The 24,313-nt window shown below is 38.2% G+C and overlaps 1 protein-coding gene across 1 annotated transcript in view; it reads left to right on the top strand.

The window, feature by feature from the left end:
- The window catches only part of EFCAB5 (EF-hand calcium binding domain 5), a 186,755-nt gene that overhangs the window by 89,820 nt on the left and 72,622 nt on the right, over positions 1-24,313 (top strand). The window contains exon 8 of the mRNA XM_044390696.2: positions 1,208-1,278. Within this exon, the coding sequence (XP_044246631.1) occupies positions 1,208-1,278 (71 nt within the window). The remainder of the gene's footprint in view (positions 1-1,207; positions 1,279-24,313) is intronic.

Genomic DNA, 24,313 nt, shown 5'->3' on the forward strand with positions numbered 1-24,313 from the left:
GGGTTCTTATTGAAACCCATGACTTGAGCTGATGACTCATCTATCTATCTATAGTCCCATCCCAAACCTTCCCCCTGAGCTCCAGATCCTATCTGTAAAGATCTACAAGATGAGTGATGAAGCGAAAAAAGGAAGTTGCAGATCAATATGATCATATGTATGTGTAGAAAAACAAAAGATGTATATTATATAAAATCATGACCCAGGTCATGATCCAAGGGTCCTGGGATCGAGTCTCGCCTTGGGCTCCAGGCCTGCATTGGGCTCCCTGCTCAGTGGGGAGTCTGCTTCTCCCTCTCCTTCTGCACCCCCCACCCCCGTTTGTGTGCTCTCTTTCCTTCTCTCTCTCTCTCTCCCATGCTCTCTCTCAAATAAATAAATAAAATCCTTAAAAAATTTTCTAGAAAGGTTGCTGGAAGGGTGGCAACAAACTGTTGACAGTGGTTCCTTCTGGGGTGAGAGGGGGAGGTGAGAATGCTGGTGGGGGACAGGGGAAGAGGGCGATATGCAAGTTTTGCTGCTTATGTTTTCGTATTATTTGAATCTTTTACTGAAAGAACAATTTGTATATTATTTATTTAATTTAAGAAACATTAAAGACAAAATATTTAAAAAGAAAGTTTGTAGAAGTATTGTGTTTTAGGGACCTGCTTCTGTAAATGGGAACATAAACCAACACAGGTGTTTTGTAGTCTTTTTTATATTTGCATATTTGTTTTTGCTTTATCTCAGGCTGGTCATTAAAAATGTAGACAAGTTTTTTTTTTTTAAGATTTTATTTATTTATTCGACAGAGATAGAGACAGCCAGCGAGAGAGGAAACACAAGCAGGGGGAGTGGGAGAGGAAGAAGCAGGCTCATAGCGGAGGAGCCTGATGTGGGGCTCGATCCCATAACGCCAGGATCACGCCCTGAGACGAGGCAGACGCTTAACCGTTGTGCCACCCAGGCGCCCCCAAAATGTAGACAAGTTTATTTCAGTGTTTGGGCTGCTTGGTTAAATAAAAACCAGGAAAAATAATAAGTTTGTAGTAATTGGAATGTTACCCAACTATATATAATTTGCTTTATTGTAAATATTAATGGATATTAAGATAGACATTAAGAAATAATTTATGTTCTTCTTTTAAAGTGCTATAAAATGAATTTGAAACATGAACGTATTACAACCAAACTGACTAGCAAATACCTTTTATTCCATAATTAGGAGCATGTTGCAAACAATTGGATATTGCTGACTCAATGGAACCAAGATTGAACAAAGTGGAATTTACAGAAGTAAGAAGTTACTTTATTCATTATTTGAATCAAATTATTTTGCATGGACGTCATGCACACATTAACTTAAAATTTAATTAAGTTAAAGCATACTAACTTATTTCTATTCTAAGATGCAGTATTATTTTATTTTATTCTAACTTCTCTGAAGTTAGGGTACATCTTATAATCAGAGGCATTTTACAGTTTCAGTTAGTGGTATTCATGATGTGAAGTGAGACAAAGTTCCATTCACACCTTCAGTTAAGATCAAGAAAAACCAGCTTCTTTTTCCACTGCATTTTAGATAAAGAAATCTGAAAGTTATAAAACAATTCCTATAGGCCAAGCATGGTCCTAAGCTCCCCATATATTAACTCAGGTAATGCTCTCAGCAATCCTTATTCCTGCTTTTATAGATGAAGACACTTAAGGTTCAAAATGGTTAAGTAACTTGCGCAAGGTCTCATAATTAGTGAAGCTGGGCAAATTTGTACTCAGGCAGTTTGGTTTCAAAGTCTGCATAATATTTCATCTGAGAAATTATGAGATTACTTTTGTCTTGGGATTGTATTAGGATAAGCAAAAGAAGCAATTTAATGGTACCAGTGTCATAAGTCTTTTATAGGCTGCTTTTGTATTTGTTCATGTCTTTCCTCTAACTTCCCTTCTTTTTCTCTGAGTCCCAGAGTCAAGGTAACCTTTTCTTTCTCTCCTACCTCTTTGCTCAGTCATAGGTGATGACAATGTACTGGCAATTTCAAAGTTCTGTGTGAAGGATTCTGGAATCCTTAAAATCATTATCATAGAGATTATGCCAAAAATTTGGCAATCCTGTCTCAGTTATATTCTGTGGTTTCTTAGATTCTGTATTTGTCTACTTGGAGCCAAACTAATGGCCGAAATTGTTTATATCTTCCCTGTGATCCAGAGCCCATACCCTGAACCACCTCCTTGTTTAAATCTCATTCACCAAGCCATTATTTCCCCTGGCCTAAACCCAGGGCCAGGTACCAGACAACTAGAGACAGCGCCTATGCCCCAAAGCCCACCAGAACTTTTCAAGCTAGCCAGTTCTAAGCTGTTTACCCTGTCCTGCCTTGTCTTTCCTGAGGAAACCACAGTAAAGGCTCTAGCCTAGGCTTTCCCCTTCACCCCCTTCTGACCCAAACCTGTGCTTCGCCTGTAGTTTTGTGTGGTGTGGCATGTTCCCTTCTCCTGGAAAATTTGAGTAAGTAAAAATGTTTCAATGGCATTAGCCTCTCCATGTTGCCAGTCAGTCACTGCCATAAATTAAAATACAAATGACACAAGTTACTCAAAGAAAAATATACAAAAGAATGAACTATAGTATTAACGTGGTTCAGAAAAAACTAATACTTTATTGCTTTAGTGTAGTAATAAACATAATTTGTATTTCTTTGCAAGACACTGATTCTAGGTGCTACTTGGCTTTTTGTCTTATACTAGTTTCCCAAAATGTGGGCAATTTAGAAACTTTTATTTTTCTAAATAGAAAAATAATATACACACTTCACTACAGTAAAGCAATAAAGCCTTTTCAGCCTCCAGAACTATGAGAAAATAAATTTCAGTTGTTTCAGCCATCCAGTCTATGGGATTTTGCTGTGGCAACCTTAGCTAAGACACAACTCTAGTAATTGTTTTTAGAATAGATTCCCCGGGGGAATTATTAGGTCAAAGAATGCATTTTGGAAATAGTTGGGTATCTATTGTCAAATTATGCTTTTAATTATCAATGTATGAGAGCTTTCAAAGCACCATATTCTCACCAACAGTGGGCATTATCGAATATAAGAAACCTCTGTGGGGCGCCTGGGTGGCTCAGTTGGTTGAGCTTCTGACTCTTCGTTTCAGCTCAGGTAGTGATCTGGTGGTTGTGGGATCTGGTGACGCTTTGGGCTCTGCACCCAGTGCAGACAGAATCTGCTTCAGATTCTTTCTCCCTCTCCCTCCCCCTCTGCTCCTCTCTGCCCACTCTCTCTCTCTCTCTCAAATGAATAAATAAAATCTTTAAAAAAAAAAAAGAAAGAAACCTCTGCAATTTGAATGCATTCTGTTTTTTAACTTTTATCTTTTTGATTACTAGTGAGGTTAAACATTTTCTTTGTAATGTTAAAATTTCTTAAATCCATAGTCTTACCTTATGATTGGTGGATTTTGATAATTGGAAAAAAGGTGCTATATGCACTTTATAAGCAAAGCACCTAATATAAGGTGACAAAAAAGATGAAATTAAGATAATTGTTAAAAGAATATCAAATAATCAAAATAAGCAATCAAACAAACAGAACAGCATATTTCAATATTAAGAATCATGTAATGGAATCAAGACTATTTTTTATATTTGTAAATGTTAAAATTTTACATTTGCAAAATTTAAAATTAATAAAGATGATAGACTAATCTTAAACTTTATGAATCTATGGACATTATAATAGAATATATAGAAGGAAAAAAAAGAAGGGGTGCCTGATTGACTTGGTTAAGTGTCAGACTCGTGGTTTCACCTCGGGTCATGATCTCAGGGTCGTGGTATCAAGCCCTGCGTTGGGCTCTGCACTCATGGAGTCTGCTTGACATTCCTTCCTCCTCTCTTTTCCCCTCCTTCCCTGCTTTCTCCCTCTTTCTCTAAAAATAAATAAATAAAATCTTAAAAAAAGAAGAAAAAAGAATAGAAAAAGAAAAACACATTAGAAATATAAAGACAAATGAACAATAAATATTAAAACGTTTTTAGGTAACAGTTTTATTGAGATATAATTCAGATACTATATTTATTTCCTATAGCTGCTGCAACAAATTACCAAGAATTTGGTGGCTTAAAAAACAAAAAATTTATTCCCTCACAGTTCTGGAAGTCCAGAAGCCCAAAATCATTATCACTGGCCCAAAGTCAAGGTTGGCTGGGCTGCATTCAGTCTGGAGGGTCTTGTGGAAAATTGCCTCTTGCAGCTTCTAGTGACTCGTGGCTACAATCACCAATTCCTGCCTCTGTGGTCTGAGAAATCTCTCTCTTATAAGGATACATGTGATTGCATAATCCAGGATAACCTCCTCATCTAAAATACCTTAACTTAATCTCAGCTACAAAGACTCTTTCCCATATAAGGTAATATTTACAGGTTCCAGGGATTAGGACCTGTTGTCTTTGAGGGCCATTATGTAACCTCCTATACATACCTTAAAATTCTCCCATTTAAACAATTCATTGTTTTTTAGTATATCTACAGAATTGTGTGACCATTAAAACAATCCATTTTAGAACATTTCCATCATGCCAAGAAGAAACCTCATACCCATTAGCAGTCATTCTTCATTTCCCTCTAAACCTCTAGGTAAACCTAGGCAACCACTAATCTACTTTCTCTGTCTGTCTTACAGCTTTGCCTAGTCTGGAAATTTCATATCAATGGAATAACAAAATATGTGGCCTTTTGTTACTAGGTTCTTTCACTTAGTATAATGTTGTCAAGGTTCACACATGTTGTAGCATGTTCACTCATGTAGCATGTACTTCATTTGTTTTTATTGCTGAATCATATTTCTTTGTATGGACATACCACATTTTATTTATCTATTTATCAGTTGATGGACATTTGGGTTGTTTTCACTTTTTGACTACTGTGAATAATGCTGCTATGAACATTTGTGTATAAGTTTTTGTGTGAACATATGTTTTCAGTTGTCTTGGGGAGATACCAAGGAGTGGAATTCCTGGATCATATGATAACTCTATGTTTAACCTTTTGAGGAACTATCAGACTGTTTTCCATAGTGGCTGCACAAGTTTACATTCCACAACGAATGGGAGCTCTAATTGTTCCACATCCTTGACAACCCTTGTTATTCTGTTTTTTAGTTTAGTTTAGTTTTTTAATTATAGCCATACTTGTGGGGATGACGTGGTAACTCACTGTGGCTTTGAAAGGCATTTCCCTGATGTCTAAAGTGATATTGAGCATTTTTTTAATGTGCTTATTGGCCATTTGTGTATCTCTTTTGGAGAAATGTCTACTTAGATCCTTTGATTATTTTTAATTGGGTTATTTGTCTTTTTATATTTTTGCATTATAGGAGTTCTTTATATACTCTAGATATATGTAATTTGCAAATACTTTCTCCAATTCTGTGAGTTATCTTTCTACTTCCTTTAAAATTAAAAAAAAAATTTTAAGTAATCTCTACACCCAACATGGGGCTTGAACTCACAACCCTGAGATCAACAGTCACACACTCTTATCAATTGGAGCCAGCCAGGCATGCCTATCTTTCCACTTCCTTGATGGTGTCCTTTGGCACACAAAGTTTTTAATTTGAATGAAGTGAAATTTATCTAATTTTTTACTTTTGTTGCTTTTGCTTTTGTTGTCCTATTTAAGAAATCAGTGCTTAATTCAAGGTCAGAAAGATAGACTCCTCAAAGTTTTATAACTTTAACTCTTTGATATACACCTAGTTAAGTCTTTGATCCATTTTGAGTTCATTTTGTGTATGGTGAAGTAGTAAAACTTTTGTTTAAGTATTTGATAAGTTCAGAGAGGTAAAACATAACTAAGGATATAAACAACCTGTAAATTATATATCAGACTTCAATTCTTACAGTGACCCTGTTTCAGTTTTCACAGAATATTGGTCAAAATTTATCATAAATAGGCCACCAAGAAAACCTTATAAATTCCAAAAACTAGGAATCATTATGTAGGGGTTCCTGGGTGGCTCAGTCGGCTAAGGGTCTGTCTTCAGCTCAGGTCATGATCCCAAGGTCCTGGGATCGAGCCCCGAGTTGGGCTCCTTGCTCAGTGGGGAGTTTGCTTCTCCCTCTCCCTCTACCCCTCCCCCAGCTCGTGCTCTCTTGCATGCTCTCTCAAGTAAATAAATAAAAATCTTTAAAAAAAATCATTATCTAATAAAACAGGAAAATAATAAATAAAATTTAAAATGATTGAAGCCCAACCATTTGGAAATTTAAAAAATACTCTTTTAAATAATTACTGAGTCAGAATCTTATATCTAAATATATGGAAAGCTACTAAATGTTTACTAAGATGAGAAATATAGGCTTAAAAGTCTTAAAAATGGGATAGGGTGGGGAATTTTAAAACAATAGATAAATATAAAAATAGAATAATAATATATATATTCCCATAACCTAGAATTAATTTTTGTTAGCACCTTGGCATATGTTTCTAAAGTAAAAGCATTCAATTTTGTAAATGTTATCATTACCAAAAAAGAATTTAAAAATACATAAAAGTACAAAGATGGGGATTTAAAATCACCACAAATTGGGCTACCTGGGTGGCTCAGTAAGTTAAGTGTCCAACTCTTGGTTTCAGCTCAGGTCATGATTTCAGGGTCATGAGATCGAGCCTGGCATTGGGCTACACACTCAATGGGGAGGCTGCTTGAGATTCTCTCTCTCCCTCTGCCCCTCCTCCCTCTCTAAAAATAAATAAATTTTTAAAATATTAAGTGAATAAATAAAATCACCCAAAAATTTCTTACCCAGAAATAACCATTGTCACCCTTAGATGAATATTATGTAAAACAGTTTTAATAAATAAATAAAACCTTTTAATTAAAAAAAAACCAGTTTTATACACTGTCCTAATAGATAGATGGGTATATAGCAATGTAGATGATCATAAATTCTGTTATAAAATTTTACCAATTAAAATAAAAAATATTTGATTGTACTTGATTCCAACAGAAGAAAAAGAATCTGAAATAAAATAAGAGAATTATTGAAATTGAACATAACTTCACAAAAGTCATTCTAAAATCACCCTAAGACCCTATGATGAAGATTCACTATTATTATTATTACGAAGATCCATTCATTATTTTCTTTAGAGAGGGGCATGAGGTAGAGGCAGAGGGAGAGGGAGAGAGAATCTTAAGTAGGCTCCATGCCCAGCGTGAAGCCCACTGTGGGGTTTGATCTCACGACTCTGAGATCATGATGTGAGGTGAAATCAAGAGCCAGACGCTTAACCGACTGAGCCACTCAGGTGCGTCTCCATTCATTATTTTTTAATCACATATTTCAATAATAGAAATAACAATTGACACCCTGTAAAAGATGAAGGTATTTGGTATTTCCTCATCTTATTTTTTTCCTTGTTATATATCCCAATTTTAGTTATTTTATAATTTTTATTTAATGCAGATATTCAGATATTTTATATACTATTCACTTTCTTTTCTGTAATTACAATTCCCGTAGTTGATTAATCTTGGACTAATCTTTAAATGGATTCATAATGCAGTTACTGTTCTTTTTTTAAAATTATTTTTATTTTTGGGGGGATGCATGGGTGGCTCAGTTGGTTAAGCATTTGCCTTCGGCTCAGAGCATGATCCTAGGTCCTGGAATTGAGTCCCGCATGGGGCTCCTTACTCATCAGGGAGCCTGTGTCTTCCTCTGACTGCCTCTTCCCCTGCTTGTGCTCTTTCTCTCTCTCTCTGGCAAATAAATAAATAAAATATTTTAAAACTATTTTTAAAAATAAAATTATTTTTATTTTTTTAAAGATTTTATTTATTTATTTATTTATTTATTTATTTATTTGAGAGAGAGAGCGGGGTGGGGGGGAGGCAGGGAGGAGCAGAAGGAGAGGGACAAGCAGACTCTGCAAACTGAGGGTAGAGCCAGAGGCAGGGCTCCATCCCATGACCCTGAGATCACGCAATCAAGAGTTGGACACTTAACAAACTGAGCCACCCAGGGGTCCCATCCTTTTTTAAAAAAAAATTGAAGTGCAATGATACAATGTTATATTGGTTTCAGGTATATAATAAAATGATTCAATAATTCTATACTTTTCTCAATGCTCATCAAGATAAGTGTATTCTTAATCCCCTTCATCTATTTCACCCATCCCCCTCACCCACCTCCCTTCTGGCAACTACCAGTTTGTATTTAAGAGTCTGTTTTTTTGTTTCCTTTTTTCCTTGTTTATTTGTTTTGTTTCTCAAATTCTACATTTGAGTGAAATCATATGGTATTTTTCTTTAAATGACTTATTTCACTTAGCATTATATTCTCTTGGTCCATTCATGTTATTGCAAATGGCAAGATTTCTTTCTTTTTTTATGGCTGAATAATATTCATATATATATGATTATTATATATTATATGAAATATATAATAATAGTCATATATATATATATCTCACATCTTTATCCATTCATCTATTGATGGACACCTACGTTGCTTCCTTATCTTGGCCATGGTAAATAGTGCTGCAATAAACATAGGGGTGCATTTATCTTTTTAAATTAGTGTTTTCATTTTCTTTGGGTAAATACCCATTAGTGAAATTATTGGATCATATGGTAATTCTATTTTTAATCTTTTAAGGAAACTTCATACTGGTTTCCACAATGCCTGCACCAATTTACATTCTCACCAGCAGTGCACAATGGTTCCTTTTTCTCCATATCTTTGCCAACATTTGTTATTTCTTGTATTTTTTTATTTTACCCATTCTGATAGGTGGGAGGTGACATCTCATTCTGGTTTTAATTTGCATTTCCCTGATGATTAGTGACATAGAGCATCTTTCCATGTGTCTCTTGGCCATCTGTATATTTTCTTTGGACAAATGTCTATTCAGGTGCTCTGCCCATTTTTAGTTGGATTATTTTTTGTTATTGAGTTGTATAAGTTCTTTATATATTTTAGGTATTAACTCCTTATCGGATATATCATTTGCAAATATCTTCTCCCATTCAGTAGGTTGCTTTTTGTTTGGTTGATGGTTTCCTTTACTATGTAAAAGCTAGAGCAAATAATCCAAAAATTTGTGTGGAACCAGAAAAGACCCCGAATAGCCAAAGCAATTTTGAGAAAGAAGAAACAAAGCTGTAGGTATCACAATTCCAGGTTTCAAGGTATACTCAAAGCTGTAGTAATCAAAACAATATGGTATTTGCACAGAAATAGATATATAGATCAGTAGTACAGAATAGAGAGTCTAGAAATAAACCCACAACTGTGTGGTCAATTAATCTTTGACAAGGGAGGCAAGAATATAGAATGGGGAAACGACAGTCTCTTTAACGAATGGTATTGGAAAAACTAGACAGCTACACTTTCTTACACCATACACAAAAATAAACTCAAAATGGATAAAGACCTAAAGGTGGGACCTAAGCCATAAACCTTGTAGAAGAAAACATAAGCAGTAATTTCTCTGACATTGGCTGTAGAAACATTTTTCTAGATACATCTCCTCAAACAAAATTAAACTATTAGGACTACACCAAAATAGAAAGCACTTCCTGTCCTTTTACAGTGGCTTTGCTATTCCTGAATTATTTATTTTGATTCATCTCTTAATCAGCTGAATGTATTATAAAGTAGTTTTTTTCTTCAGGAAGGTCACATGGGTATTATATTTTCTGAGTTCGTGTTGAAAATGTCTGCATGCTGCCTCTAAAATTATACTGTGGATGGGTATAGTGTAATTAGGTCACATTTTCTTTTCTTTTCACCTCAAAACTATATAGACATTGCTTAATTGTTTTCTGGTATTGAATGTTGTGAAGTCTGATGTCAGTTTTGCTTTTCTTCTCCCTTCATTTATTTTAATTAACTCAACAAATATATACACATACACACATACATGTATTCATACACACAAATCTTACACAAATACATATAGATCCATGTATGATATGTGTACATGTGTGTGTGCATGTATATCCACACAATTAAAATGAGGAAATGGGTAAGGGTCATGTATATCCAATGATACTTGATACAAACTCATTAGCATTCTACATAATACCTTTGTGTATGTGTATATATACACACACACAATTTTGTTTTAATGTGTGCTTTGAGCTCTTAGTATTAGTATTCCTGACACTTCCCAACATCTCTTCCTGAAATGTAAACAACCCGTATTCAGGTATTTTCATTATAGAGAAGAGCTGTTACATCAACAGAAACCAAGAAAATATTTCTTACATAGAAATATTTATTGAAAATATTTAATTATCTGATCAACAAATCATTGACCATAATATATGACATAGAAGTAGTGTTTGGAACACTTGTTTTTAAAGAGATTTGCTTTAAGGCTATTTTGTCAGCACTCATTTAATGAAACTAGAAGAAAATAAAATTATAAATGTTGGGCTTAAAAGCAAGATATTACACACATGTGCCATCCAATGGAGATGCTGTGTCATGAAATTACCCCTGTGATCATTTGTAATGAGCAATGTAATTAACATTCAGGATGGAGAAAATGGAATCATTGAGTAATAATTAATATAGAGATAAAGACAAACGGAGAGAATGAATGAATGATCACAGATGCTTCCATTTGCATATCATTTTCCTAGGTGTCTGTTTTCTGATGGATAAATGAACAGGTGACAATCTTTTTGTGGAGTATAACTTCTCTCACTTTTCATCTGTTTTATTCTAGTAAATGAAGACCCAAAATAACTATTTTTAGAAGAATATTTTATATTCTTTATAATATATTTTAGGAGACTATGTCTAGTGTCTTAGTTACTAAGTATATACTGAATACTGAATATTCATTTACTCTCTGGTAGGAGAGATGTCAAAATTAGAAGTTGTATTTCTTACCCTCAAGGACCAAATAATGCATTGTTGTATGGGAGTGTACCTGTGAGTATATGCAGGTGTGTGTGTGTGTGTGTGTGTGTGTGTGCGTGTGTGTGTGTGTGTGTGTGTGTGTGTACGAGCATGCAGGCATACACATGCTGGATGGAACCAGAGTAGAATCCAGGGAATAGAAGCGTCAAAATATAAGCAAGTTAAGGACACACACCACAACAAGACAATTACAAAGCAACAGACAGGCACAAAACATTATTATTATTTATATTCATCACTGCCAGGGGAGGCATAGTAAAAGAAAAATGAGACTTCAGTGGGGCAGGCTTCATGTAGGAAGCTCATCTGGTGGTCATGAGGTTTAAATTTCTTCCACCTGCCATTCCTGTAGCTCCTTACTTTGAAAGGAACCTTTAAACATTTATATAGTGACCAGAACAATTTAAGATGTAGAACGTACTGGTTTATTTGGGATTTTTGTTTTGTAAGTTGAATATTTAGACAGAAAAGAAATATGTTTTGGGAGAGGGTCAAGCTTGTTTTAAATTCTAAGAGCACTCTGGTTTCCAAAAGACAACTCATTCCAGGAGACAAAACTTAGCATTTGTGTCATTTTAACACTGGTGTTGAGTTGTCTAAGTAGATACTGTATGCAAGTTTGAAAAGGAACTGGTCTTAACTCTTAGATTTCACTGGCTTCCCATTATTGTGTTCAGGCCAGAAGTAAGCAGGTGCTGATAGGTGTATCCTTCCCGAAGTTTCCAGATTTCGACCTTACAGAGGATCTACCCTTTCATTTCACTGATTAGTTGATTTGTTTATCAACAGAAGAAAACCACCATTACCGTGGTTATAGAGAAATTAGTTAACTTTTTTAGGTAGGAAGGTTCTTTTTTAATTTTCTAGACTCTTTGAGTTCTACAAATTCCATTTGTTTTCATAAAGAATTTTCTAATAATTTGCTTCCAGAGATGTCTGAGAGATAAGCATGTCTAAATTTTTCTTAGTATATCTCAAAGCAAAAGTTACCTGGAGTTGTTAAAATGCCCATAATTTTTTAAATGACAGTCCCACAAATGGCTGTATGCCTGTCCCAAAAAAAAAATTTTTTTTTCCGTAGGTTGTTTGGAACTTGGAACCCATTTTCCAAATAGAAATATTTTATACAGTGATGGGGGTCTGTGGTTTATTTTATTTTTTTATTATTTTTTAAAGTAAGCTCCACAGCCATCGTGGAGTCCAATGCAGGGCCTGAACTCACAATCCTGAGATCAAAACCTGAGCTGAGATCAAGAGTTAGACACTTAAACAACTGAGCCACCCAGGCATCCCTGGGGTCTGTGGTTTGAATGTGCCTGAAATTCTTAATAAGAGTGACTATTTCTGTGGGGAAAATGCTATCTGAAGAAGGCATCACCATGCACTATCAGGGAAAGGAGTTTTCTTATCTCTAAACCATTAGTGATAACTACATACACTTTTAGTATGGTAAGAGTTCATGGAGTGAAGGGTAAAGATGGCCTCAGGTGGAGGAGAACTTCCAGAGACTCCAGAGTGAAGAACTGAGGGCAGCTGATCTCTCATCACTGCAGATCCTTTTCCCCTACATCTGGGGCCTCCAGAGATTGACATACTTCTGTTTCTATTGATAATATAAACTGGCTCTGGCCTGGGTTATATTCCTCCCCTGGTGTAATTTCAAAGTTAGTTTCCCAAACTCTTGCCTTCAAAGTAATAACAAGGTATAACTTTCTCAAACAAGAGTGAAGTCTTTTAAAGGACTATTCTCTAGGGGAGTGTGACCTGCTTATCAGTTCTACTCACTCTATAGGCACCAGAATCCTGGTTCAAATTGTCATTTGTTTTCATCATCATTCCCAGTTATCTGTAACAGACATATATTCTTTATCGTGTGATTCTATAAATACAATAAGCGGATTGAGAATGGATGAATGCATTCCATAGAATAAGAACTCTGTACCGTTTGTCCCATGTGTGGTTGTCCAATGGGATGGTAATGGAAAGATGCCTCACACACGGTTAGGGGCCGTAAAGTTTCTTTTATGGCAAAGGATTTTGGTATTTACAGAGATGGTCTGCTATACAAAGCAGGATACAACACAGCATGCTTCCAAACAGAGGTTCCCCAAAGTTCTCCACAGGAATTAGACCACCGGCATGGATCAGTGGTTTAGATTTTCAAACCATCCTGGTTTGCCCAGACCTGAGGGGTTTCTTAGAACATGGGACTCTCAGTGCTAAAACTAGGAACGTCCCAGGCAACCTGAGGCAGTTGGCCACCCTCATGGAGGAGTTTGCTTTGGTTTGATCTTATCCCCCACCTGATCACGGTGAAGACTCAGGCCACACATCTACCTGCTCACCAGGGGCAAGTGAAAACAATCTAACACCTTCTCGTTTACTGTGGGACTGGGTAAAATGAGGGTCAGTTTCCCAGGAGCATCCTTCAGCAGGCCTGGGTTTTAAGTGCTCTGAGGTCTGCACGTGACTTAATAATGGGATCAAGAATAATTACATGCAGGGGACTCCTGGGTGGCTCAGTTGATTAAGTGTCTGCCTTTGGCTCAGGTCATCATCCCAGGCTCCTGGGATCGAGTCCCACATCAGGCTTCCTGCCCAGCCAGGAGTCTGCTTCTCCCTCTTCCTCTGCAGCGTGCACGCGCTCTCTCTCTGTCAAAAAAAAAAAAAAAAGAGTAATTATATGCAAAAACTAGAAATACTATTCACTGGGATTCAGATATTAACTTTGGATTCTGTGACACTAAGGAACTGATGAGGGGGTAAATAAGGGCCGTGTCCCTATCTGAGTTCTCTTCTCTGGGACTTAGTCCCTTCTTGCTCCCCAGTGGTCTGCTTTGAGATAGTTACTTCCTCATGCTCAGTTGTTTTATACCAGTCACACAGTCTGAGGCCTTCAAACTGACGTGGCTCAAAGTTTAAATTTTAAATGGAGAGGCTTCGTCAAATTACTCAAAGATTGTGTCTTTGCTGTAATGTATTCTGCTCAACCTAGCTGTCCATTTCCCCCAAAATGGTATGTATCTGAGTGACTCTCTATTCTGTTATTTGTAATTTGAATTTTGTAATTTTTGCTGTTTTGTTCTGCTTATTTTGTTTTTCATGTACTTTGAGTTATGGCAGGGAAGGATAGAAGAAGGAAGAATGATGGCTTCAGTGGAGGTATAGGTGGGAGCAGCAATATGCTGTGAAAACTGCCTGAGGAAACCTTGGGGCAAAATGAGGGAATTTTAAACCAGGAAAATGGGACGGTCTGTGGTAAACTATCCTCCAAGTTGTGTGTCTTCGCAGGTGGTCTTCAACTGTAAGAAATACATAAAGGAGTTTGCGATCAGCAAGTCCTTATTGTCAGTTTGCTAGGGCTACCATGACGAAGTCCTGGGTGACTTAAACATCAGGAACTTAACTTCTCACAGTTCTGGAGACTAGAAGCCCAATACCTGTATAATACAAGGTATCAGCAGGGTTGGTTTCTTCTGAGGGCCTCTCTCCTTGGCTTATAGATGGTCATCTTTTCCCTGTGCCTTCACAGGGTCTTTCCTCTGTACATGTCTGTGTCCAAATTTCCCCTTCTTATTAGGACACTGGTCATTTTTGCTAATGACCCACCTAATGACTTCATTTTAATTTAATTACCTCTTTAAAGATCCTATCTCAGGGGCACCTGGGTGGCTCAGTCAGTTAAGCGTCTGCCTTCAGCTCAAGTCATGATCTCGACTCTTGGTCCTGGGATTGAGCCCCAAGTCAGGCTCCCTGCTCAGCAGGGGAGTCTGTTTCTCCCTCTGCCTCTACCGCTGCCCCCTGCTCATGCAAGCTCTCTTGCTCGCTCTCTTTCTCTCTCTAAAATGAATAAAATCTTTAAAAAATAAAAAACAAAGATCTTATCCCAAAATACAGTCACATTCTGAGGTACTGGGGGTTAGGCTTTCAACATATGAACTTTGTGAGGACACAAGCTAAACCATAACATCACCTAAGCTACCTTTCACCAGTAGGGGAAAAATCGTGTGTTTCAGTCTGTCATTTTTATTATTATTGGATATTGAATAAAGCCTTTGTTCAATTCATTTGTTAAGCAAATTATTCTGATTTTTAAAAATCAAAAGAGTCTCTTGGAGAAACAGTTAAACTAATCCTCAGTTTAATAGGATTACCACAACCAGAGAACTCAATGGCCTTGAGGTCAATTCCCAAAAGCTTAATTTATAATGAAGGATTGAACAACAGGATCTTAGCATTCTGGAATAATTAAGAACAGTTGCCCCACGTCATCTATTTCAATGGTTCTCAACCTTTAGGGAACATAAGAATAACCCGGAGGGCTTATTTATTCATTTATTTAGTGACTCCAGAGTGGACTTTTTATTTCAAGTTACCATGTGTAAATGTTGGAGGAAAAAGACCCAAGTCTGTCTGTTCCCTTGGCTGGGGCCCACTTGAATTTCCATACATGGTTTCCACAACCACATGCCCCCACTGGCTAATGCCACAAGAGTTTGGAGTGTTGGGATATAAGGAAAGAGTAACAGTGGAAACGTGTTGGGGTCTGTTTTTTAAGAGGGAAAAAGAAAGATGATTTCCCTTCCCCAAGAATCCTGGGGCAACTGGTCTGCTCATGTGACATCTACTCATATTTTTTCTGTTTTGACTCTGCACGCTTGTGACTGGAAGGAGCCTGGTTAAGAGCTGGAAGTGTATTCTGCTTCCAGAGGGCTTTTAAAAACACAGATTCTGGGTCCCACTCCAGAGTTTCTGATTCAGTAGGTCTGGAGTAGGGCCCCCAAACTTACATTTCTTTTCTTTCTTTTTTTTTTTTTTTGAAGAAAAAAATGTTTATTTCTTTATACACACTTTGCTTTACTAGCCACCCAAAAGACTGTGTTCTTTCTTTTTTTCTTTCCTTTTTTTTTTTTTTTGTTTGTTTTTATTTTGGGGCCCCAGGGTGGCTCAATCCATTAAGCATTCGACTCTTGATTTCGGCTCAGGTCATGATCTCAGGGTTGTGAGACTGAGCCCCACATCAGGCTCCATGCTGGGTGTGGAACCTGCTTGAGATTTTCTCTCTCCCTCTCCCTCTGCCCCTCCCGGCCCCCTATCTCTCTCTAAAAAAAAAAAAGTTTTTATTTTATTTCCAGTTAGTTAACATGCAGTGTGATATTAGTTTCAGGTATACAGTATAGTAATTCAACACTTCCATACATTACCCTGTTCTCATCACAACAAGTGCCCTCTTTAATCCCAATCACCTATTACAACCACCCCCCCACATCCCCTCTGGTAATCATCAGTTTGTTCTCTATAATTAAGAGTCTGTTTCTTGTTCTGTTTCTCTCTCTTATTTTTTTTCCCTTTGCTTGTTTGTTTTGTTTCCTAAATTCCACATATGAGTGAAATCATATGGTATTTGTCTTTCTCTGGTTTATTTCACTTAGCCTTGTATTCTAGCTCCATCCACATCGTTGTAAATGGCAAGATTTCATTTTTTATGGCTGAATACTATTCCATTTTATATATATATATATATATATATATATATATATATATATATATATATATATATCTCACATCTTCTTTTGATGGGCACTTAGGTTGCTTCCATATCTTGGCTATTGTAAATAATGCTTCTATAAAAGGAATACTTGTGCACTATTGGTGGGAATGCAAACTGGTGCAGCCAGTTTGGAGGTTCCTCAAAAGTTTAAAAATAGAACTACCTTATCCAGCAATTGCACTACTCTACTGGGTATTTACCCAAAGAATACAAGAATACTAATTCAAAGGGATATATGTACCCATATGATTATACCAGATTTACATTTCTAACAAGCTCTCAAGTGATGCTCTCAGAGCTTCCAACAAGCTCTCAGGTGATGTGGTCAAGGGACCACATTTTGAGAATCACTGATCTCATTGGGTTTTTCCTTCTAAATAGGTATGTCAGCCAAAAGGACTTTCATTCTAAAGGGAAAACTTTCTTGGTCAATTTCTTACCTAGCTCAAAAGGAAGCAAGAGCAATGGCTACAGAGAACTTACATGAAATACCTATACTCTGTACATACCAGGATCCTCTCATGACCCACTGAGATAGCTACAGTGATACACATTTCACAAAAGAAGAAACTGGAAAGTTCAGTGACTCAGCCAAGATTACTCAGCCAGTAAATATGGGAACTGGAATTTGAACTCAGATAGGCTCTAAAATGTGAGAGTTGGGTTTTTTGTTTGTTTTGTTATGTTTTGTTTTTGTCTCCACCTTCCAGAAATGTTTAGAATCTGGTATCTTCTCAGTGCCTGTGCTCTGTGCTAAGCCATCACCAGCTCACAACTGCCTTATATCATTAGCTTCCTGACTGATGCCCTTGCTTTCACCCTTGCCTTTTAAAATGAAAGATAGGGGCACCCAGCTGGCTCATTGGGAAGAGCCTCTTGATCTCAGGGTCATGAGTTTGAGCCCCACTTTGGGTGTGGAGATCACTAAAGAAAATAAAGTTAAAAAGAAAGAAAGAAAGAAAGGTATATTAAGCCAGTCTTCTACTCAAAGCCCTCCAGTGGCTTCCCATCTTACTTAAAGTAAAAACCAAAGTCCTTAACATGGCCCCACGGCTCGACATGGTCTGTCTGGTGACCCTTCTGTCCTCACCTCTCTCTGTACACCTCACTCATTCTGCCCCAACCACATTAACTGCCTTGCCATTCCTGGAAAACTCAAGGCATGTTCTCACCTCAGGGCCTTAGCACTTTTCCGGGACAATACTCCCCCCATATTTCCACGTGGTTTACTCCCTCTTCTCCTTCTTGGCTCAAAGATCACTTTCTCCATGATGGCTTCTGTCAGGTTGCAATCTCTGGAAGCAGATGCTGAGACAAATGCTGGTGTGCAGGTTATTAATTAGGGGTCAATAAGGGTGCCTGGGTGGCTCAGTCAGTTAAGTGTCTGCCTTCGGCTCAGGTCATGATTCCAGGGTCCTGGGATCAAGCCCTTCTCCCTCTCCCTCTGCCTGCCGCTCCCCCTGCTTGTCCTCTCTCTCTCTTTCAAATAAATAAATAATACTTTAAAAAAATAATTAGGGATCAATAGCTGTGAAGGGAGAGAAGTGTAACAGAATTAGGCAGGAGAAGTCAGCGGCAATACAGGCCTGATAAAGCCTCATCCAACCCAAAAGAGAGCTCTGAAACAAGTATTGCCCATCAGTGTGCCTTACATCAGGTTGATGTCCAGGTCTCTATATTTCTCTCTCATTTAGTTCCTGAATTCAGGCTGCCCTATGAAAGATATGACCAAAGCATGGTGGCTTTCTGCAGTGAAAGCAGACCCTGACGGAACTGAAAGCTAAAGACTGCTATTGTGAATAATGCTACAATGAGCATATATCTCTTCAAATTGGTTTTTTCATTTTCTTTAGATAAATACCCAGAAGTAGAATTGCTGGATTAATGGTAGTTCTATTTTTAAATTTTTGAGGAATGTCCATACTGTCTTCCACAGTGGCTACAGCAATTTACATTTCCACCAACAGTGCACAAGAGCTCCCTTTTCTCCAATCCTCACCAACACTTGTTTTTTGCTTTTTGATAATAGCCAGTCTGACTGGGGTGATGTGATATCTTATTGTGGTTTTAATGTGCATTTCCCTGATGATTACTGATCTTAAGTTATCTTTTCATGTGTGTGTTGGCCATGCCATCAGTATGCCTTCTTTGGAAAAATTTCTTTTTTTTTTAATTTTTTTTTTTATTATATTATGTTAGTCGCCATACAGTACATCCCTGGTTTCTGATGTAAAGTTCGATGATTCATTAGTTGCGTATAACACCCAGTGCACCATGCAATACGTGCCCTCCTTACTACCCACCACCAGTCTATCCCATTCCCCCACCCCCTCCCCTCTGAAGCCCTCAGTTTGTTTCTCACAGTCCATAGTCTCTCATGCTTCATTCCCCCTTCTGATTACCCCCCCTTTCTTTATCCTTTTCTTCCCCTACCGATCTTCCTAGTTCTTATGTTCCATACATGAGAGAAATCATATAATTGTCTTGCTCTGCTTGACTTATTTCACTTAGCATTATCTCCTCCAGTGCCGTCCATGTTGCAGCAAATGTTGAGAACTCGTTCTTTCTGATACCTGAGTAATATTCCATTGTATATATGGACCACAACTTTTTAATCCAGTCATCTGTTGAAGGGCATCTCGGTTCCTTCCACAATTTAGCTATTGTGGACAATGCTGCTATGAACATTGGGGTGCATATGGCCCTTCTCTTCACTACGTCTGTATCTTTGGGGTAAATACCCAGTAGTGCAATTGCTGGGTCATAGGGTAGCTCAATTTTTAACTTTTTAAGGGACCTCCACACTGTTTTCCAGAGCGGCTGTACCAACTTGCATTCCCACCAACAATGTAGGAGGGATCCCCTTTCTCCACATCCTCTCCAACAATTGTTGTTTCTTGCCTTGTCAATTTTTGCCATTCTAACTGGCATAAGGTGGTATCTTAGTGTGGTTTTGATTTGAATTTCCCTGATGGCTAATGATTTTGAACATGTTTTTCATGTGTCTGTTAGCCATTTGTATGTCTTCATTGGAAAAGTGTCTGTTCATATCTTCTGCCCATTTTATGATTTGTTTATTTGTTTCTCACGTATTGAGTTTGAGAAGTTCTTTGTAGATCTGGATACCAGTCTTTTATCTGTAGTGTCATTTGCAAATATATTCTCCAATTCCGTGGGCTGCCTCTTAGTTTTTTTGACAGTTTCCTTGGCTGTGCAGAAGCTTTTTATCTTGATGAAGTCCCACAAGTTCATTTTATCTTTTCTTTCTCTTGCCTTTGGAGATGTGTCATGAAAAAGGTTGCTTTGGCCAATGTCATAGAGGGTGCTGCCTATGTTCTCCTCTAGGATTTTGATGGAGTCCTGTCTCACATCGAGGTCTTTCATCCATTTGGAGTTTATCTTTGTGTATGGTGTGAGAGAGTGGTCAAGTTTCATTCTTTTGATGTAGCTGTCCAATTTTCCCAGCACCATTTATTGAAGAGACTGTCTTTTTCCCACCGGATGTTTTTTCCTGCTTTATCAAAGATTAGTTGCCCAAAGAGCCGAGGGTCCACTTCTGGGTTCTCTATTCTGTTCCATTGGTCTATGTGTCTGTTTTTGTGCCAGTACCATGCTGTCTTTGTGATCACAGCTTTGTAGTACAGCTCGAAATCCGGCATTGTGATGCCCCCAGCTTTGTTTTTCCTTTTCAACAGTTCCTTGGTGATTCGGGGCCTTTTCTGGTTCCATACAAATTTAAGGACTATTTGTTCCAGTTCTTTGAAAAATGTCCTCGGTATTTTGATCGGGATAGCATTGAAAGTGTAGATTGCTCTGGGTAGCATGGACATTTTAACTATGTTAATTCTTCCGATCCATGAGCATGGAATATTTTTCCATCTTTTTGTGTCTTTCTCAATGTCTTTCAAGAGTGATTTATAATTTCTAGAATATAGGTCCTTTACGTCTCTGGTTAAGTTAATTCCAAGGTAACGTATGGTTTTTGGTGCTACTGTAAATGGGATGGATTCCCTAATTTCTCTTTCTTCAGTCTCATTATTCATGTATAGAAATGCATTTCTGAGCATTGATTTTGTATCCCGCCACATTACTGAATTGCTCTATAACTTCTAATAGTTTGGGAGTGGATTCTTTTGGGTTTTCCATATAGAGTATCTTGTCATCTGTGAGGAGAGACATTTCGACTTCTTCTTTGCTGATTTGGATACCTTTTATCCCTTTTTGTTGTCTGATTGCTGTTGCAAGGACTTCTAGTACTATGTTGAATAATAGTGGCAAGAGTGGGCATCATTGTCGTGTTCCTGATCTTATGGAAAAGGCTTCCAGCTTTTCCCTATTGAGAATGGTATTTGCTGTAGGCTTTTCATAGATGGTTTTTATGAGACTGAGGAATGTACCCTCTATCCCTACACTCTGAAGGGTTTTAATCAGGAAAGGATGCTGTATTTTGTCAAATGCTTTTACTGCATCTATTGAGAGAATCATATGATTTTTGAATTTTTCTTTCTGGATAAAATCTAAGACACTGATAGATTTGCGAATGTTGAACCACCTTTGCATCCCAGGGATGAATCCCACTTGGTCATGATGGATAATCCTTTTAATGTACTGTTAGATTCTATTAGCCAGGATCTTGTTGAGGATCTTGGCATCCATATTCATTAGGGAAATAAGTCTGTAATTCTCCTTTTTTGATGGGGTCTTTGCCTGGTTTGGGGATCAAGGTAATATTGGCCTCATAGAATGAGTTTGGTGGCTTTCCTTCTGTTTCTATTTTTTTAAATAGCTTTAGGAGAATAGGTATTATTTCTTCTTTGAATGCTTGGTAGAATTCCCCAGGAAAACCATCCAGGCCTGGAGTTTTGTTTTTTGGAAGGTTGTTTATCACTGACTCAATGTCTTCATAATTATTTGGCCTGTTTAAAAAATCAATTTCTTCCTGTTTCAGTCTTGGTAGTTTATAGGTCTCCAGGAGGCCTCCATCTCTTCCAGATTTGTTAATTTATTGGCATAAAGCTGTTGATAAAAGTTTCTAATAATCCTTCCAATTTCATTGGTGTTGGTTGTGACCTCTCCTTTTTCATTCATAATTTTATTAATTTGGGTCCTTTCTCTATTCTTTTGGTTAAGTCTTGCCAGTGGTCTGTCAACTTTATGGATTCTCTCAAAGAACCAGCTTCTAGTTCTGTTGATCTGCTCTACTGTACTCCTGGTTTCTAATTCATTCATTTCTGCTCTAATCTTGGTCAACTGCTTCCTCGTGCGTGTATTAGGTCTGTCCCTCTGTTGCTGTTCCAGCTTCTTGAGGTGAGAATATAAAAACTGCATTTTAGATTTTTCTATTCTTTTGAGTGAGGCTTAGATGGCTATGTATTTCCCCATTAGGACTGCCTTTGCAGTATCCCATAGGTTTTGGACCATTGTGTTTTCATTCTCGTTGGTCTCCATAAATTGTTTAAATTGATCTTTGATTTCCTGGCTTATCGAATCATTCCTGAGCAGGATGGTTCTTAGTCTCCAAGTGTTTGAGTTTCTTCCAAATTTTTCCTTGTGGTTGAGTTCCAATTTCAAAGCATTGTGGTCTGAGAATGCAGGGAATAATTTCAGTCTTTTGGTATCGGTTGAAACCTGTTTTGTGTCCCAGAACATGGTCTATTCTTGAGAATGTTCCATGGGCATTAGAATAGAATGAGTGTTCTTTGGTTCGGGGGTGTAGTGTCTGTACATATCTATGAGGTCCAACTCGTCGAGTATGGCATTCAAAGCCCTTGTTTCTTTGTCGATTTTTTGCATGGGTGTTCTGTCTATTTCTGATTGTGGAGTGTTGAGGTCCCCTACTATTGATGTATTTTTACCTATATGTCTCTTTATTCTGGTTAAGAGTTGGCTTGTGCATCTTGCTGCTCCCCTGTTGGGGGCATATATATTTATAATTGTCATATCCACTTGTTGGATACAACCTTTAAGAATAATATAGTGCCCTTCTGTGTCTCTAACTATAGTCTTTAGTTTAAAATCCAATCTGTCTGATATGAGAATTGCTACCCCAGCTTTCTTTTGAGGTCCATTGGTGTGAAAGATGGTATTCCATCCCTTTACTTTCAGTCTGAATGTATCTTTAGGTTCAAAATGAGTCTCTTGTAGACAGCAAATGGATGGGTCATGTCTTTTTATCCAATCTGCAACCCTGTGGCACTTTATGGGAGCTTTTAGGCCATTTACATTGAGACTGAATATTGAGAGATATGATTTTAATGATGCCATGTTGCCAGTAAAGTCTTTGTTTCTATCGATTGTGACTTTCTGTTCTGTATCACTCTTGGGGCCTTTTTACCTTTATAGAACCCCCTTAATATCTCCTGTAGGGCTGGTTTCGTGGTTACGAAATTGGTCAATGACTGGCGATTCTGGAAGGTCTTTATCTCTCCATCAATTCTGAATGACAGCCTTGCTGGATAAAGGATCCTTGGCTGCATGTTTTTCTCTGAAATAGCTTTAAAAATGCCCCCCCCCCAACCCTTTCTCTCATTTCAGGTCTGTGTAGACAGGTCTGACATAATTCTGATACCTTTACCTTGGTACGTGAGAAATTTCTTTGCCCTGGCCGCTTTCAATACTGTATCCTTGGATCTAATATTTGCGAATTGCTCTATGACGTGACGTGGCATAGGTTTGTCATGGTTGAGCTTGGGAGGGGTCCTCTCTGCCTCTTGGACACGAATGTTTGTTTCCCTTGCTAGATTAGGGAAGTTTTCAGCTACAATTTGTTCAAATATCTCTTCTAGATCTCTGTTTTTCTCCACCCCCTCGGGGATGCCGATGATTCTGACATTGGAATGTTTCATTGAGTCAGTAATCTCCCGTAACCTACATTCTTGTGCATGGATTTTTTTAAGTCCAGATTCTATTTTAGCTTTCTCTTCTACTAACCCATCCTCCAATTTGCTGATATGTTCTTCTGCCTCATGCACCCTGGCCATCAGAGCCTCTAGTTTTGACTGCATTTGGCTCATAGAATTTTTAATTTCTGCCAGATTCGCTCTCATTTCCGCCCTTAGAGATTCTATATTCTCATTAACATTTTCGTTAATACTTTTTTCAAGTCTACACATCATCTTGACCATTGTTACTCTGAATTCCATTTCTGATAATTTGGTTATATCCATATCCATTAGTTCTGTGGCAGAGGCCACAGACTCATTGTCTTTTCTTTGCTGGGGGGGATTTCTCCTTCTCATCATTCTGATGAGGAGAGGTTGCGGGGTTGTCCAGAGCCCAAATTATTGACCGGGACCCAGGCCATGCGCCCTTGTTTTATAGGGATCTTAGGGATGAGGGCTTCTTGATTTTTCAGCCTACCTTCTGGGGGAGGGGCCTGGCGCACCGATACTCAGGCAACCCTGTTTGGGTAGAGTCTCCGTGTCCCCTGCGAGGGGGGATGGGGACAGGCACGCTGTGAGCCGGTATTTCCAAGCTTTCGTTCTCTGGCAGCTTTCCCTGGCGGTTTGCTGTGCCTCTTCTGAGTCAGAGCAGCAGTGGCCGAATCTCAGCCTCTGTCTCAGAACAGAGGGATTGCGGACCGTTCTCCACTGATGTTCTGGCCACTTTAACTCCGTTACTGTTGGTGCTGCTCAACCCTGCAGCGTCCCGGGATGTGCGCCCCACACCCGGCGTCCTAGCCCTCACTTCCAGGGCCGGCGCGTCTCTGTCCTTTGTGTTTCTAACACCACCAGCCGCCAGCCGCCCCGCACGCTCCCGGAGCTCCCGGTCTCATTCTGGATCCCGTGAGCGCACCGGGATTCCGTTTCAGTCTGGTGGCGCACGTTCCCCGGCTCACGGTC

Source organism: Ursus arctos, unplaced genomic scaffold, assembly GCF_023065955.2.
Source record: "Ursus arctos isolate Adak ecotype North America unplaced genomic scaffold, UrsArc2.0 scaffold_24, whole genome shotgun sequence".
In the NCBI taxonomy this organism is placed as follows: Eukaryota; Metazoa; Chordata; class Mammalia; order Carnivora; family Ursidae; genus Ursus; species Ursus arctos.